We start from the raw sequence: 19,666 nt of genomic DNA on the forward strand, positions 1-19,666 counted from the left end.
TGTGTTTGTCAATGTGTATATGACAGTATGTCATACTATGCACTGATCATTAACACCCAGTACACCCCCATTACCATACTGTACAAGGCCTGACAATGTTCTTCACTTAGCAGGCAACTCAGGACACACCTCATCCTAACAGCTCTGTGGTGTGTGCAATTAAGGCCAAACACATTAGTAGCAACAAGTACCTAGGCAGGAGTTCTACTCTCAGTGTTGCAAAGTAAGTGTGTGTATGCGAAGGGATCTACTTCATTTTGCAGAAATGATATGTCCCAGCAGATCATTTGTCTGAGAATGACCTGGCAAAAGGTAACCCTACCCTACTGTTGAATGACTGGGCTGCATGATATGTTTGAGAAAACATCAGACATATCTACATCTCAGATGGCTTAGTGGTAAATTGCTGTGGCTATAGTGTCCAGGGTCCTGGGTTCTAGACTGGCAAGGGCTAATTAGTTTGTTGCTGGGCAGAACAAGGGCTGTTGGATACAGAGTGATTAATGCACTTTTAAGCAGTTATAAGTGGGTTTTTGCGATGGTAAGCAATGCTAACTTCTGGTTAAATATGCTTACAGACAGCCAGAAAATAGCTTAATCTGTGTAGGCATTGCTTAGCGCTGCACAAACAGGCTTAATCCTGCTTAATACTACTTAAAAGTGCTTACTCCCACTTACCTCAAGCTAATTTCTTTAAAAAAAAAAAAAAAGGGGGTGTTAGGAAAGTTGTGAAAAAGGGAGCACAAAGAGGGAAAGTAGCTAGGGATGTGTAGGATGGGTGTAGGGAAGGTTGATAGCTGTCCATTTCTTCTACAGCAATAGCTGTGCATATATACTGAATTTGGAGGTATATTTGGACACTCAAACCTCTGAGAGAGGGGTGAGGACAACAGTAATGTGTTGTTAAGCCAATTAGACCAGATTACATGTGTCCAGTGGACACGTGTGTGAAATGGACAGTCATGTATAGGCCAAAATTTTTTTATTTTGGGAATAGATTGCCATTTTTTTTAGGTGAGAGTGGGATTTTAGGGAAGGATACTAGGTATATTTTGGGAGGTAGGTTGAGACGAAAGATAGACAAAACAGACAAGACACCATACATGGGCTGTATATGACACATGTGGGGGGAAACACCTTGGACAGGGAGGGAATTCAGAAGCCCATGAGCCCCCAAATGGTAACAGTGGGACTGAGGTCCCCACCCATGGGCAGTTACTATTGCACCTTCACGGCCTCAAAGGTGGCTGTGCTGGGGGACGAACAGGAGGGGCAGGCTGACCCTCCAATTGTGCCATGCGACCCTCAAGCAGTCATAGCAGATCTCACAATTCTCTGCAGAGCTCCCTATGCACCAGACGCCAGACCTGATTTTGGATGACAGGATACTGTCCATGCCCACTCCCGAGGGGGGGGGGTGAACCCCATCCGCTGAGGCAGTTCTATTCAAAGGTGGTGCAGGATCAATGGAGAAGGAGGTCCTGGGGTGGGTCCCAGACATGCTGGGGCCCGGTGCCATGGCCAGATGAGGTGGGAGAGGTGGGTCTGCTGGGACCGGTCTTCCCACACATGCTATGGTGTTGCAGTTTTAGAACATATGTGGGTTAGTAATAGTCAACACAATCCAGGATTAGTTATAACAGCATGCATAGATATTCCCTTTAACCCAAAACACCAGATTTGGAACAGTTGCATAACAAACAAAAACACATTCATATATTGAACCACAGTGGCCATTACAATGGCATGCAGGTTAAATTGATAGCAACAGGCCATCAGTGATAGTATCTAAACATGGAACATTACTTGAAACACATTTAAATATTTATTGAACAATAGGACATATGTCCCAACAGTAGGTTTGGTGTAAACATACCCATTGATTTGTGTGTTTAGATTATTGTTGCAGATATGGTGGGGGATGTCAATTAACAACTTATATATCCTTGCAGTACTCACAACTTTAATGATCATTGCTCTACAGGTATTATTACAATACCCTATGGCCTTGGTTTGGGCAGTGGTATGTTTGTACACAGTGTATACTTCAACCGACTTATAGCTAAATTCTACTTGCCTTACCTGGTAGACCTGTGGAGGGAATGTTTGTTAACACTACCTGACTGTTTCTATACATATTCCCAGATTCCTAGTTGTAATTATGCACATAATAGCTAGCTTCTACTTGTCTTACCTGGTAGACCTGTGGAGGGAATGCTTATTAACACTACCTGACTGTTTCTACACATATTCCCAGATTCCTAGTTGTAATTATGCACATACCTCTCACTCTCTTAATGCACAACATCTGGACAAAATTTGACAACATGGTGGTACAAATAGGGACATATTTTGATTATTGCTGTAATAAACTTTTAGACAATTGCTAGAGTAACAGGATTTGTTTTAATATACATTTTCTGAAGGATTTGAAGTCTGACACTCATTATTTGAGTATTATGAGTATGTCATTATTTGGTGATTACAATCCTGAGATCATGCCACTGATTTCCCAGGAAAAAAAGAGGAACATGCCAAAAATATGAGCCAAATATCTGGACATTCTGGGAAAATATGTACAGTTGAGAGGTATGATTTATGCATACAACTTACTACCACTCCCATGATTCAAACCATGGCTGTGTGTGCTAAAATTACAACAATTTCTCTTTCATCAGTGAGCTATTTAGACACCGCTGTCTGTTCCTTCAGTATTTTCTTTGTAAGTCTCTCTTGGTTGTACAATCTGACCTTGTAATTACAACAGTCTTATACAGACATTCCTAGACATATTTTTATGTAGCACAATGTGAGAAATGTGGTTGACACAACAGTACTATTCTGATATCAGATGTTGGTGAATGCTTCATGTCAGGTCATACAATACCAAAGTAAATACTACCAGTCCAGAATTTAAAACTTTATTGCCAGGCAGTTACAGTTTTCATTTCTGAAAGACCTGTGGGAGGAATGTTTGGTAACACTACCTGTTTCTATACATATTCCCAGATTCCTAGTTAATATTATGCACATACCTCTCAGTCTCTTAATGCAAACATTCTAGACAAAGCTTGACAACATGGGGGTAGAAATAGGGACATATTTTGAATATTTCTCTTATAAACTTGTAGAGTTGCTAGAGTAACAGGATTTGTTTTAATATACATTTTCTGAAGGATTTGAGGTCTGAAAATCAAATGTATGTCATTATTTAGTGACTACAATTCTGGGATCATCCCAGTGACTTGCCAGGGAGACAGAGGAACAGGCCTAATATATGATCCAATTATCTGGACATTGTACAAAAATCTGTACAGTTGAGAGGTATGATTATGCATACAGCTTACTACTACCACTCCCAGGATTCAAACCATGGCTGTGTGTGCTAAAAATACAACAATTTGAGTTTCATCAGAGTGATTTATTTAGAAAGTGCTGTCTGTTCTTTCAGTGTTTTATGTCTAAGTCTATCTTGTTTGTACAATCATACCTTGTACTTACAACAGTCTTATACAGACATTCCTAGACATATTTTTATGTAGCACAGTGTGGGTATTTAGAGACTGCAACACTAAATGCCATGCAATACCAAAGTGAACACAACCAGTCTAGGATTTAGAACTTATTCCTAGGCAGTTACAGTTTTATTGAAATATGACCTATATGGGACTATTACTGTTATATTGTCTGGTTTATCCAGTACAACCCATACACAGTTGTTATACTGCCAGGTGACTTTTGAATACTTTATATTTATTTGGTATGACTACTACAAGCAGGATTGTTACTTACCAGCCTCGCGACACAGCCTTTGCAGCCTGCTAGCATGGGCTTCTTGATTCACAGCTTGCTCAGATGCAGCTGTAAAGGGAATAAAGAAATATTTAGGCATACATATCCATCACATACACAGACTGGACTTTAGTAAACAGTTCTTGATATGAATACTTACACAGTGCTGGGACATCACCCCTCTGCCTTGCTTCTTGGACCCACTGGTCCAAGACCTCCCTCTTTCTCCATTTCTAATCAGCATAGCGGTGCCAGACCTGCTCACCAGTCCGAAGGATACCAGTGGCACTGGTGAGATTGTGGCTGAGATGGTCCCAGGCTTCCACTGTATACTGGGAGCCCTGGTACTCACCCTGCAACAGTCTCACATCATGGTTCTTTACCAGGAGTCTTACCATGACCTTGGACTCCTGTATGCCCCGATACTGCGCCTGAAAGTGCATGCCCTTACCAACTCCTGCCATAATGCCTACAGTGGGAAGCTGCAACCAGTTATGAGCAATATTCCCACCTGCGGGGTTTAAATACGGCCGATTTTCTGCCCTTTGTCGTGATTGGATGGTTTAGAATATGCTGAGCTAAGCTAAGCTACGGGCAAACCTGCTTAGCTAAGGTTGGCAGTGCTTAAAGAGGCAGGTTCAGCATTGTATACCAATGGGCAAATCCACTTAACTGGACTACTCATTGCTTAGCAGTCATATTTACACAATGCTTACACCTGGTAAGCAGAGCTGTGCAATGCTTAGCATTGCTTATTTTTTATTTTATAGACTGTCTGCTGTATGGGATTGGTTCATCGTTCATTACACATTATAAATCTGTTTACTGTACCTGACATCCCCAATGTGCTTTCATTACATTTATTCCTGTGTGACTATACTGTATGGGGCATTTGTGTTTATATGGGGGTTTCACAACTTTAATTACACTGATGCCTCACATCTGGATCTACTACAGTACTCTGGTTAACAAATATATGTTATGTTGTAGCTAATTATAAAAAAAATGTTTATGTACTGCTTTCACATGTAAAATACAAATAGGTCACAGTGGGGATTGAACCGGGAATGGCTGCTTGCACTGCTTAAGGTGAATGCCTCTTGCTATTTAACCTCTGGTACTGTTTAAGCTGGACTAAGCGTAGCTAACCGATGGCCACACCCACTCAGCTACACTTAAACTTTATCGCAGTTATAAAAAAAAGTATTTGTTGTGTTTTTTTTATTTGTGCCCTTCTGAATATCTCTGCTAATGCTAAACCTGTTATTCTATCAACTTTCTGCTTTGTGAGACAACTGTTCGTTATGGCTTTGTCCAGATGTCTTACCCTAATGAGTTGGGGGATGTTACGAGCATTCTCGCTCATTTGCATACCTCTCAAGTGTACAAGTTTTCACAGACTGTTCAGATATTTGACTCATATTTTTTGTGTGTTCCTCTTAGTATTGCTTTCTGGCAAATAGCTGAGGATTGATGTCATTAAATAATGACAAACACTTGAGTTTAAGACTCCACATACTTTAGAAAATTCATGCTAATGCAAAACCTATTAGTCTATCAACTTTCTAATTTTGTAACAGCAAATGTTTAAAATCTGTCCCTACTTGTCCCCCCATCATTTTAGGCTTTGTCCAGATATTTTGCTCTAAAACGTTGACAGGTATGCCCAATTATTATTGCTGAACGGCAATTCTGGAGTGCAGTGGGCGTATGTATTGTGAGAGCTCTGCTCTCAGACACACCCCCTGCACTCATACACAGCACCATATCCATTTTACAGCACCGCAGTATGCCTTCATAAATATGCATGGTGTGCTGTCGTGCTGCTCAGGAACAGTCCCTGCCATGCAGGAGTAAGTTATTCCTGCACGGCTGCTTGCTGAATCCTGGGGAGTATTTAGATATAAATACATAGTTTCTCTCAGCACTGTTATTAAAACCAGTATTCAAATATGAATATAAAATCTATAAAGACTGTTTCAGTTTATCAGCATTGTTATTAAAAACAGTATTTAGACATTCTTGACATCTACCTTCACTGTACATAATAAAGCATTCTTAACTAAACTACAGTGTGTGCAGACTTTATTCTAAAAAGTACAAGAAGATTTGACCAGTGATGGAACCTGCACAGTTCTGGGTAACTAACAAATAAAGACATTCATTTCAGTCTCATTCCAGTTCCTTCCAGCTGTTTCCAGTTAATTCCAATATCTTACAGTCATTTTAGTTCTTTCACAAAGTATCCCAGTTTTGTAAATCTGATGAAATTCTCACAATTGTGTCATAATTTTGTTCTGTTTTTGTTAATTTCTTGTAAACGGGTAGGCAGTATTACTGTTCAGTAAAGTAGCAGCAGTAGGAAATTTGCTTCTAAGGCTTTTATTTGTGAGCAGCTACAGTGAACTCTTGAAACAGAGTGTTTATATATTCCTTTTTTTTTATTCTGGTTTGTGACTGTTTGCATCAACCTTTTTATCTAACAAGGTGTCTGTCAGTATCTCAAACTACTTTTAAAGTAATTTCCCATCTTGTGTATCTTGGCTACTAAACTGCAGAACATTGTCTGAAATGAGTCTCTGGCAGAGCAGTACCAGGGGTAGGGGAAGGGCCCATTTGACTCTAGCAAAAAGAGTGCCTGAATGACATTGTTGAAGGAATGTCAGTCTCTGGAAGCAGTGTAGCAATTGCAGTCATAGCTGCTTGAATGACAGTCAGTGTTGAGTTTCTATAAAGGAGCACAATCAGCAATGTGTAAGAATTGCTAATTGGTCCATGACTTATAAATCTGCAAGCAGTACTGAAAATAAAATATTTTGAATAGTCTTTGCAGACTTACAATTGAAAGACTGATCTGCACCTCTTACACAATGGCAGTTATGGTGCTTCCTTGTCAGTGTGTACAATAGGAAATGAAGCTCTTTTCTACAATTACTGAAATATGTAGCAATGAGTTATTATGTATCAACAGAATAGTTCTATATTCCTGCTTACATATAGGGTTGATCATTCACTCAGGAGGATGTAGGACTTATTTTTCTGTTCCTCAGTATGGTTGATAAGGAGGGTACCAGATGGAGGTTTGCCTGGGGTGCCAACTGACCTAATTACATATCTGGTCTGTGGATTTCAAAATCTAGCAAAAATGCAGTTCAACATTATAATCACTGAAACACTTGTCTCCTTCAATTAAATTGGAAACCTGTCAATTCAAAAGCAAAAATGACCAAATGGCTAAAAAACACTAGGGAAACCAATAACCACTACGAACACTGCCATAATCAATTTTAATAATTGGATAAGCCCTTTCTTCTTTCAGTGTTACATGAATTCTTTAAATAAGTTTTTAAATTCATACAGTTTAAATACACCACCTCAAATCACATGACACAAAAAAGCCGACTAAATCTCCTTAATTTAAAAAGGCACACTCCTTAGTAATATAGAGTCCTAGGTAACAGTTAAACAACCCATAGAAATGTATATAAAAAACATATATGCCCACTAAATATAATTTTAAACATGTCAAATTATATAAAACAACTTCAGTAAACGAAATATAATCTGTTTAAAATATTGCCTAAGCAATAATTTTAATTTCAACAAACATGTATTGGAGCTATAGTTATTCAGACCTGGACAGCTATTAGCATTCAAATAAAATTGCCAATACAACTCCCTTTTCTCCGGGATTAATGTTGATGGTCCCCCTTTAATGTTCATTGTTATTTTTTCCATTACCACAAACTTAAATGTATGCCCCAGATTATGTTGTATATGTTTAAACAAGGCATTCATACTTATTTCTTTTAGTTTACTTTCTGTTTTGCCAATGTAAAATCTAGGGCATAATTGACATATTGCAATATAGTGTAATTTTTTGCCCTTTCACTTCAAAATGTTCACCCATATTTATATGTTTGCAATATTTACATCATCTACATTTTGACAATTCCACTTTTAGGAATTTCTTTATTACTATATTTAACATAGTAATAATATCAAATAAAATCAAATGGATCATAGACAAGAACGGGTCAGTTTTGAGGGATGATGATGTACTAAGAGAAAAAAATGAGGGGAAAAACATATTATAGTGTATAAGAGGATTAGTAATATTGAGGACATCTTAGAAAGGGGACCATTCAATTTAAATAGAAGACGTGTAATATATCAAAATGTGGATGGTGTAAATATTGTAAACATATAAATATAGGTGAACATTTTGAATTGAAAGAGCAAAACTTTAGACTATTAGGGAAATTTAACTCTCAAACTAAGGGGCTGTTGGCAATTATATCTTCTTCCATCCCATCCTGTCCCATCCCATCCCATCCCATCCCATCCTTCACTTTTAATTTGAAACCCAATCTCAACAACATGATATGGTCTAAATCAAATAGGTGGGGTTTCTTGCAATGGCTCTAGGTCAGCAATAAGTTTCCTCATATACTAGAGAACTCTTCTTTTTGTTAATTGGACTAAAACGTGCATTTATATTTTGTAAATATTTGCATCACATTCATTCAATAAAATTCACTGTGGACTTCTTTACCTCCAGCTGCTTGGTGGTAGTTGAAGATGACAGTTTATGAACTGACTCAGTACTTCATGTTATTTCCATAAAGTCTGCATCATCAATGACATTTAAAGATTGTAGATCATGTCACACCAAAGCTGCATCCTTCAAGTGTAGGCATTCATTATTTATAAAATTATAAAAATCCATAATGTAAAAGAGCACCCTAGCCCACTCTTAATATCCTTTCTGCATAGGAAAGTCAAAAGAAAGATCATCTAATCCACTGATCCTCAATCTACCTAGAATAATAATAATTATCAAAGAAGGTACTGGTTCCATTATAGAACAGTAGACCATCAGAATACTGAAGCAACATATTGCCTCCTTTTCTCTGAAAGATAGGAAGCAAGTTGTTTGAATTGTTGTGCTACTGGTTTGGGTTGCAAATCCTTATGACCTATCTCTGTCTGTATAGATCCAAAACTTTTCTTCAAAAAAAATGACAAGTAACCATGTTAGAAGGAGATATCTTTCACTTACTTGTATTCAGAAAGTCTATAAATATGAATATTTGAACAATATCCCCAATTCTCCAGGCCATCAACTTTCAGCATGATGGTTTTAATTGTGAAAATATGTATTTGACCTGTCTATCAATTTCTTGTATATGCATCTCCTGCTGTTGGACAGTCATTTCAAGTGTCCCCAGCTTTCCTCATGTCCCAATTTCACTAACAGCTCATGGTGCTGTTAAGGCATCATCTCTTTAAACTTGAGAAAAACATTTAATATTTCATCCATTTCCTGGCCCCTATGAGTAAATTAAACAGCTCATGCTCCTGCTGCTGCTAGGCCTTCACCTTAACACCATGGACTCCCTTGTTTCTATTACAAACTGCAGCTTTCTAGTTTTTCTGTAGGAAAAGATTGTTCAGCTATGAAAAACCAAGTCTCCCATCTTCCTTGGCCATCCCCACATCTCTTTCAACTGCTGCCATTGCTGCTTTGATTAAAAACTACCAGGAAGTACAAGGGATGTGTGAAAGATAAGTATCTAGTAGCCATGCACCATAGTTTATACTCAAGATCTAGCAGCTTTTTCTGAGTGATTGGTAACTATGGCGTCTACATTTTTCTAAAGAAATATCTTGCTTTTTCTCCTTAAAACAGGCTGTACTCAGTGTAAATTAGCTTGTTGCTTCTTTGCTGAATTAGGGTGCACTATTTTTAATAAAGTAAGCTGTAACCTAGATGGCACTTTGTGTAGTGATTTTTTTCAATATGCTCCAAAGTGGTTTACAATCTGCCATGACCATTGCAGATTTGCTATGGATGTATATGTGGAATTTTCAAATTCATAAACAGCAGCCAACATCTGTTTTTCAACATATTATTTGGTCTATCTATCTGTACGTGATCTTGAATCATATGCCACTAGTCTATTTTCTTCCATCAGTATAACTCCTAGCTCATAACTGCTTGTAGCATCACTGTTTTTGATCAGTATGCTATGCTTTAGTGTTGGTGCATTAGTTATGAGATTCTTCAATAACTCAATGCTATTTTCCAATTCTGCTGAACAGTCTGATGTAACATTGTCCTCTAAAAGCTTATTTAGTGGCAGAGTGACCTGTGCTAGGCTATGCTTGATATGGACTTGGAAAAATACTGAGCCATTCCCAGGAATGGCCTGAAGGACTGCCTGACCTCTGGTTTTGGCATAAAATAGCTGTTACTTTGTCAACATCTGGTTTTAGCCCCTCTGATCTAAGAATGTGACCCATATATTTCAAAGAATGTTACAGCTGCTCCTCTTGAGTTTGACATTGCATTGTTTCAGTCTGTATAATAACTTGACCAAGATCATGTCATGCTCCTGTTAAATCTTGACACATAACAAGCAAATCATCAGTAATAGCATCTCTTAGAAATTCTTCTGATGCAGATGAAATAAAAAAATGTAGCCTGAGAAATCTAACATTCCCAAGAGAATATTGAATGTACATGGCTTTGAACTGGCCTCATTCAGCTTGATTTGTAGAAAATCTGATTAGCATCTATTACAAAAATGTATTTGGTAGTGAACATTTCTGACACATCTTCAACTATTGCCAGTGGATAGTTTTCTCTCTACATCACATTGTTCAAATATTGGGAGGGGGATTTCTGCAGATTCTAAGCTTATCTTGCTTCACAACTGTAACCATATTGTTAACCTTTTTTTAGGTTGTGTGTGTATAACAATAATGAAAAGAATCTGCATTCCATTAAATTCTTAATTTAGCATATTTCTTAAGGCTTATAGCACCATTTTATGTGATTAACTGTTTGAGCTTCAGCCAGAGATATTCTGATGCAGTAGCTACCTGGCAGACAACTCAAGCTAACAGGCAAATATGCATGTTTTGCCAGACATTATCACTTGCACATGATTTTGTTTTTTTTTAAATCTCTCTACCCCAATTTCAACTTATCATATGTTTGTTTAGCTCTCAATGAGTCATAAATAAGCATAACCTTTAGGATTAAAAGGAACTTTCAGAAATCACATGAATTAACAACCCATGAAACCTGACAGGTTGCTTGCATCAAGTAATGATTGGTTCTGGACTCACACATTGAAGTTTATTTAAACCATGCTAAGCTTCTCATATAATCCAATGACACAATGCAGTTGGCTATTTCACCACATTTTCCCAAGACAAACTTGAAAAAGTGCTTATTTGTATGTCAACAATATCTGACCCACAGGCTCTATTTTAGTGCCATACAATATATCAGTAAGGTATCCTGAAATTTGATACTTTTAAATGTGGACATTGACAAAATATTATGCTCTGCTCCAGTTTCTTGCTTAAAGTTTAAATATTTGCCATGCTTCCCTATCCAGTAGTTCTTCTCAGTGCTCTTTATGCACTTGGCTCTGCATTTCCACAATTTCCACAAATGTTTCTCTTTGTTTGTCATTCCTAGATTCAGTAACAAGCACAGTTTATACAACAGACTACTTATTTTGTTTCTTACATTCTCTTGTAAAATGGTTCTTGCCACATATAGCCAGCAATTTTGGTCATATACAATATGCTTTCTCTTTTCTTGTCTGTGAATAAAATACATAAGCGAATAAAATACATAAGTGCATTATTTTACACACGTGTTTCCTTCCAGGGAACATTTGGGATGCTTCATAGTTTTCTATGGTGTCCTTTGTATTGTAAACATGAATGCTGCCCTTACACCTCATTGTATATTATATATATATATATATATATATATATATATATATATATATATATATATATACACACAGAGACAGTCTTGCTCATTTCCATTTCCTTTCAAGGTCTTTGAATAGAGTACTCATTTGAACCTAGTACTCATAATTTCCCTTGCTCTAAATATGCCCAGTACTTTAGCTAAACTTAGTTCCAAATCACTCACCAACCTACTCCCTTACTAGATTGCTTTAATGATACAAACAACTCTATCTGTTACAAATGTGCCATGCAACTCAATAAATTCAGTGTTTGATTCTGTTTTAGTTCATTCGCATAAGCATATATAGTTTTCTGAACTTGGTATATCCTACTACAAAGTAAATGTCTAATAAAAGACAGCTTTCCTTTGGCTTATAGTAAACTTTAAAATGTTGTCTTACAGTAGCTAGCTTATTTCATTTTATCTTCTTTGAGTTTAAGTGTATTAAATAAGCTGATGGTTTTCCTCTCCATGACATGTAGGAATGTTGTACACTGAACTTTTTCCTGACTTGTCTACAATGACACTTGTAGTTAGGTACAGGTCAGACTTCTAGATCCAAAGATACCAGTGTTCTAAAACATTACCACTCAGCTTGAGACTCTGTGGTAGCAGCTGATTCATCTCAAAACAAAAGCAGATGTTTGTGTTTATGTGAAATATGAGATAAATTGATAGAACAGCAACTTTACAAAATAAGCAACAAGAAAATTGCTATACAAAATAGTATTATTGAAATTATTAAAGTAAACTTCAATGTCTTAAGCTTAAAGGTATTGTCCATGACTTCATCTGTAGAATATATCTTAACAGAAAAAGCATTATTACACATATTGAAAGTTTTCTCTGGCCAAATGATAAATCTGCACCTTTAAGATTTGCCTTTATTTCTGATCCCATATATACTGCTTCTAAAATGTATCTCAGAATGGCAGAATAATGGACGTTACACAGGCATGATTTTGTTGTCCAGAATATTTTCTGCAACTCCAACATAATGGCGGGCTACATGGCATGCAAACAGGTATGATCATTCTTAGAGGGCAGAAACAAAGTATAAAAAGAGCCATTTGTTTAATTGCTTCACCAACCAAGTTTACTAAGAGCCTCAGTTGCTAGAGTTTACTCATTAAAAAACTGAACAAAGCAAGAACAATGGCTATTGTTTTTAGCACAAAAATGTTTACTTATGTCAGCAAACATTTTGCTTGCAAACAATTTAGCAAACATGACGTATGCTTCTGCTAGGCTGGATCATATTATAAAACCACAGTGGCACTACAGAGGAGCAGCCAGAGAGACAGTTGTGGTTCCAGAGCTGCAGGCTACAGATCTCCACCTTTACTGACAGAGTGTCAGAATTAGATACACCTAGATCAGATAACCATGAAATCCTTGTATGACTGGAAAAGTTTTACCAGTAGCATGACTTATCATTTTGCTTAAATAGTACAAGTGAAAGTTCATTTAAGAACATAAGACCTTTACAAAATTTCAGTTTATTTTAAAACCTCTACCCTAATCAAAAAACTGGAGCATATTTATATTGGTCATAGCTTTAGTCTTTTCTTTTGTTTTGTACTGAACTCTTTTCAGGTATATCTTATTTTGAAGGCTATATAGGTATGGCTTGCATTTAGATAATCAGAATGTAAAAACAATAGGTTGTACAGCATAGCACTGCATCACTTTTATTGCATGTTGTGATTAGCATTAAATAACTCTTATTTAATAGTGCTTCTGTAATGCTTAACCAAAGTTTGCGATTACAAATTTGGATGTAGTAATTATTTCTTATGAATCCATGTGTGATGGGTTCAAAACCTAAAACAGTTTTTCACAAAATGTTCCTGCCATTAAACCCTGAACCTGCAAAACAATCAGTAGAGCCTGTTCACAAAAATCTAGGAATTCTAAATGTAACCTAGAACTATGTCATTGTATTAGATGCACTGCCATGTTTCTCGTATAGGAATTAATTGGGATACATGCACTGACTCTCTTCTTCCAAAAGTGACTAGAGAGTAAAGCCTGTTCATTTCAAACAGCTAAAAGGTACAGACTGATCACAAAGAGATAAGCGCTCAAGTTTCAGTATACACACATGACTCAGTGTAACAATGTGTTATACATAACATTTGCTTTTACTGTATTTCAGTTCTGTTTCTTAAGAATAATTTGGTGTATGGATCTGATTTTATCTCTTTGGGTAGGTGAAGAGTACTCCTACAGATTACTGTGTATTTGTACAATCTGCAGATATCATGAAACAGATATCCTTTGAAAAAGTAAACTTGAGATATTAAAATAATATGTTACTTTAACACCAAATCAATATTTCTAGTAGATTTATGTTACTAACCTGGCCTTTACAGAATGCCTTTATCTCTTCTGGTGTGATCTCTTGTCCTTGCTTCAGGCGTAGACAAGCACAGACCTCTTCCCCCATTCTTTCATCCTTTACTCCAATTACCTGCCAAATAAATGGCAAATTATATTTTTTACATTAAGGTAACAAAAGTTGAGTTATTTAAAAGTTATAGAAATATAGACAGTTGGTTATATGACAGTCATATTCAAGGTTTAATTATGCTTGATATGTATTGATGTTTTCAAGTTATTAATCCTATTGCTGGAATAACCTGTAGGATTCCAAAAATACACAAAGATCCACTGGAACTTCCGCTGAGATCCATAATCTCCACAGAAGGATCAAAGCTAGAACCAATCTCCCATACTTACAGAGAGAGCCCTGAAAGATAAAGTCTTTCAGATTTTCCCGGTTAGGGGTCGCCACAGCGGAACTCATGATTGGCAGTGGATTTTTACGGTGCAAAGTTGCCAGCCTGACACCCAACCTTCAACGAAGGCACACCCATTCACGCTCGCACCTACCTGCATGTCTTTAGAGTTACTCGATCACGGGGAGGACATGCAAACTCCATGCAGAAGGCACTCCAGCCGAGAATCAAACGGGAGAACCTCTTGCTGTGAGGTGACAACGCTAACCGCTGCACCACTGCAGCCTTCAGAGAGAGTCCTAGGTCCTATATAAGGGATCCTTTTAATTTTAAAGAAAAAGTTTTGGATGCACTGGTTGATAAAAAAGACTTGTTGGTAACCATTGATGTATGGCTCATGTACACAGTGATCAGGAAACTGGGGTTGAATGGGCATCTAATTTGTTACTGAAATCTAAGGATTACACTATGAAAGAAATCAAATTCTGAGGAGAATGCAAATATAAGGCCATTAGCATTAATAAATGTTTATTTTTTTTTTTAAATTAAACTTTTGTTTTTGGCCAATCACAGCTGCTTAAGCTTAGGGCAGCAGCACTCAAATGGGATCCTGCCAAAAATTAAAAAAAAAAAAGAAAATGAAAAAAGTCAATTTTAAGATAACTCATTTTGCCATTATAGTCAATGGCATGCAGACTGTAAAGAATACGAGGGAGCACTGGTTGTCAAGGGGAAAGGGTCCGTCTAAGTGCAGTAACTAAGGACTTACATACTGGGGTATGCAAATGAGGGGAGTTATACTGAATCACAGATTTCCTCAAAGTGTCAGCTTGCACCTAACCGTATAGGTGCAGGAATACAACAGTGCAAGTATAAGAGCTGAATTACTTCATGGGGGGGGGTGTCATGCTTGCTGTAAGCTCATTGGAGCTCTGTGGCCCGTGTTTGCCCTTAGCTAAGCACAGCTAAGGAAGGGTGTGTCTCTGAGGCTGCATTGTCTTATTCCATGAAATGCAGACTGTGTTTGCATCCAGGCAGGGCCATTTCTGCTTATAAGAGCTTACGTTAGCTAAACGGATGGGGGCGGCCCACAGTGGGCCTAAAAAAAAATAAATAAATAAAACAGAGGAAATAGCAGAACTGTCTACATTTGAACACCGGGTATGCATGGCGCACCACGGGGCTTAAATAGGGAGGAAGTGGGAAGGGGAAACAGCAGTAGGAAGACAATCAAGGAGAACTAGCATAGCTGGCAGGTGGAATGTATCAGAATCAGCTAATTACACATGCAGTAGCCCAGCACACTAATATAAACTATGCAAACACCCTACAGACTGTTTTTTCCCACAAACTTTACACCACCGGTGTACACAGATGAGGGATTTTTAACTGGCAAAAATAACTAAATATGTTAGAGGCTGCTGCTGCTTTACTCCATCAATATGTGCTAGAGACTGAGGGTGGTGAGGAAGAGAATGCTGACAACCGACCCACAGTGAGGAGGAGAGGAAGAGTGTATAGACCCAGGGTAACCTACCAGGGCCTACATGAGCTGGAGATAGTGGAGCACTATAGGGTGGACAGGGACATTTTACAGCAAATTGTTGAGCTGTGCCAGCCACGCTTTACACAGAGAACTAATAGAGACGAGCCCATACCAGTGGATACCAAGGTATGTCTAGGCTTAAGAATACTAGCCACAGGTACCTTCCAAAGACCAACTGGGGATATCATGGGGTTCTCACCTGCATCAGCATCAAGGGTACTCCAACAGTTCCTGGATGCCATAACACAACTTGCCAATGAGCACATATATTTCCCCACCACCCGTGAGGCGCTGACCACACGTATGCGTTTCTTCCACCGTATAGCAGAATACCCTGAAATAGTTGGTACTATAGACTTCATGCACATCCACATCAAATCACCACCCAGTGAGTGGGGCAGGGTCTACATAAACTGCAAGGGCTTCCCCTCCATCAACTGCCAGGTCATGTGCGATGCCTAGGGCATTATCATGAATGTGTGTGCTGGCAGTCCTGGAAGCTATCAGGACTCCCACATCTGGCATTTCTCACAGGTGTATTAGGCATTTGACAGGGGGGGCATCCCATATGGCCATCTAGTGGGTGATGCTGGCTATGCACTGGAGCCTTGGCTGATGACCCCTGCCAGAAATGCCAATACACCTGAACAAGAACACCATAATGAGGCACATGCACAAACCATGATCATTGTAGAGCATGTGTTTGGGATGCTCAAGTCACGGTTCCGCTGCCTTGACATATCCAGAGGGAGCCTTGCAGTATTCTCCAGCTACATGTACACAAATGTTCATAGTATGTGCCATGCTACACAACGTGATCCTGCGGAAACAGCTGCAGCAGGAACAGCATGGGGCGGGGCCACACAGCCCCCCACCATTTCCAAGGCCAGCACAGGCACAGATGGACTCAGAGGAGGAACATCCTGAGCCTGCCCCTGTAGCCAGAAGGAGGCGTGCGCAGTATGCCCAGGCCTTGGCAAAGAGGCAATGCATAGCACACACACACTGACACAGTAGGGACCCAGGGATTGATACCTCTCTCCGACTTGCACTGACAGTAAAAGGGATGCCAAACATAACACTACCTCAGTTTACCATATACAAGGAGTGTACTATTTGCATCCAACACAGTCATCCCTCCAACACTGTCTTCAATACTGGCCCAGCAACAAGCTAAGTCACTCTTCCTATCAATAACTGAATGGAGTAGTATGTTCTCATACTTGTATGTATGATATGGATGCAAGCATGCAAGGGAATTGGGTGGCTGAAGGGGATAGCAGCAGACAGCTATATGGGACAGCAGGAAATTCATAACAAATACTGGTGACAACATACTAGGCAGCACTACACAAGGTGACATCCCCCACTGTAGTACATGTGATGGCCCAAAGAATTGTGGGTGTCAATAGGTCACACACATGAATGTCAATGAGGGTCTCATATCCACCACCAGCCTCACCCAACAGGACAGGTGTAGATGACCATGAAGAAAGGCTGGGCTAAGGCCCTCAGATGATGGCAATGATGAACAGCCCCCCACCAGACCTACATAGACATACTACAACATGACTGGCAGTTGCATTCCAGTTCTGAAGGGTAAGAAGCCTGAAACTGAAATATATGCTATTAAGATCTAACATGTGTACTCCACTGATTGCCTCCTGTCTGCATGATAGGTAATAATACAATATGAAATGGAAGCCAAAAGAGCAACCGCACCAGTACAGTCATTTCAAATGTAAAAGTCTGCAGGTGTGCACCCCCCCCCCCAATTCCATATAGAAATGCAGTAACAGATGGCTTGCAGCACTCTCAAATGGCCTACAGTCCTCTGGCAAAGGCCCATGCCTCACACATACTGCCAATGTATGGAATGTCAGGGGGTCCCAACTAACAACCTAACAGTAAACAGAAAACAATTGCAAGGCCATGTTGATAAATGCCAGGAGTATGCCTCCCCATGTCATACTGCAAGGACTGTGGATCAGGCCATAAATACTACTGGGATAAAGGCTCAACTATAGGGATACCTTTGAGATATTGCTTACATAATGTTAGGTGGAGGACAGAATAACGGGGGGGGGGTGTAGAAGCATGGATGCCACGGAATGTGTGAAGTCTGAAACTATAATGTCTGCCCATACTACTCCCAACTGCAAACCCATGAATGAATAGCCACAAAACCACTTGTAAACCACAATGTGAAGGTAAACTGATCAGATATATGAATTCTGCCTCTGGATAACGTGGGTGTATCTGTACAGCTGAGAGGTATGGTCCCCGCAGAATATGGCCACTATTTGAAGTTGAGAAAAGCACAAGGAGGGGAGCCCCAGCCAGCATACTAACAAGGTGCTGCACCATTTACACAGAACCAGCAGTCTATTGTCTGTAGCTACCCCTCCACAATGGCAGGTGTGTGCCAGAATGTGTAGTCTATATGCCTCAGGATATTGGTCTCAGCTGAATTCATCTCGTATTTCCCAGTAAATAACTGTAAGCAAAGAATGATAACTGTCAGTAGTTGATGACATGACACATCACATTGTAAAACAGTACATATGTCAGAATATCTATGCTACAACCAAACATGTCACACAAGCAGCACAGCCGGCAATAGTTACAGTATCCCCTGTATGTTAAGCTCATTCTGTCTCCACATTGGCAATCTATCTACAGATATCCTGCAGAAACAGTTTGCTAGGTGTAGCCGTAGCACATAAAACTCTGAACTGGAGTCCAACCTCCCTGGAATGGATGCACACACTCAATATAGAAGGCCATACTGGGCATGCTCCTACACTTAGAGAAATGAAGCCCATGTCTCACAACACAGTGGACTACAGTTATTGGTTATTCGCAGCTGTCTGTGCACACACATCAAATTGTACACCACTGATACTTCACACACACATTGGATAGGAATACACACAAATATCTAAGGCAAACATAATATAATATGTCAAACATACACACAGACATGTGAGGAAGAAAAAGACAGACAGTGACAGAGAAAATCCCATTATGAGGCCTGTCCCACCCACTACACATCCCATTGGCCTATATCACATGACGTGCTGATGTCACTCACTGTAAAAATACCTTTGGTTAGCCCTCAGCCCTATAGTGTCAGTGGTGCTTGTGATGACTTTGTAACACTACAGTACAAATAGGTATCCATGTAGCAGTTGTAATCTCAGTCCTGTCAAATGTAAAGTTGTGTGTAAGTGTGTTTCTAGATGAATGTGGTTGAGGCCATTCACATTCACTAAATCTTCAGTAGCCCTCCTTCAGCACTGCTTTTGATGTCGCTCACCTTCAAAGATACCTTTGGACAGCTTACCATCACATAAGCTCTGTGGTGCTTGTGCTAACTGTATAATACTATAGTGTAGCAAACTAATTATGTAGCTGTTCCAATCCTAGCAACTGTGTAAATGTGAGTGTTTGTGTGAGAGAGTGTGTGTATCCTTGTAGAGACTTGAGTATGTAGTCATTCACACTTACAACACTTCCCTTACCCCTCCTTTAGCACTGCTGCTGATGTGACTCATCTTCAAAGATACCTTTGGACATTTTTCTAACATACAAGCTCTGTGGCGCATGTGACAACTGTGTAATACTATAGTGCAACAAACTAGTTAGGGAGGAGTTCCAATCCTGATCCTGGCAACTGTGTAAATGTGAGTGAGTGTGTGTATCCTTGTAGAGGCGTGACTTTGTGGTCATTCACACTTACAACGCTTCCCTTACCCCTCCTTTAGCACTGCTGCTGATGTGACTCACCTTCAAAGATGCCTTTTA

General features: G+C 39.1%; 1 protein-coding gene across 3 annotated transcripts in view; it reads right to left on the reverse strand.

Moving 5' to 3' along the window:
• The window catches only part of LOC122817284 (medium-chain acyl-CoA ligase ACSF2, mitochondrial-like), a 1,357,975-nt gene that overhangs the window by 105,003 nt on the left and 1,233,306 nt on the right, over positions 1-19,666 (reverse strand). For all 3 annotated transcript variants that reach the window (XM_044090508.1, XM_044090507.1, XM_044090509.1), the window contains one exon: positions 13,935-14,045. In XM_044090508.1, coding sequence (XP_043946443.1) covers positions 13,935-14,045 — 111 coding nt within the window. The remainder of the gene's footprint in view (positions 1-13,934; positions 14,046-19,666) is intronic.

Source organism: Protopterus annectens, chromosome 12.part0, assembly GCF_019279795.1.
Source record: "Protopterus annectens isolate FY-2018-M chromosome 12.part0, PAN1.0, whole genome shotgun sequence".
Lineage (NCBI taxonomy): Eukaryota > Metazoa > Chordata > Ceratodontiformes > Protopteridae > Protopterus > Protopterus annectens.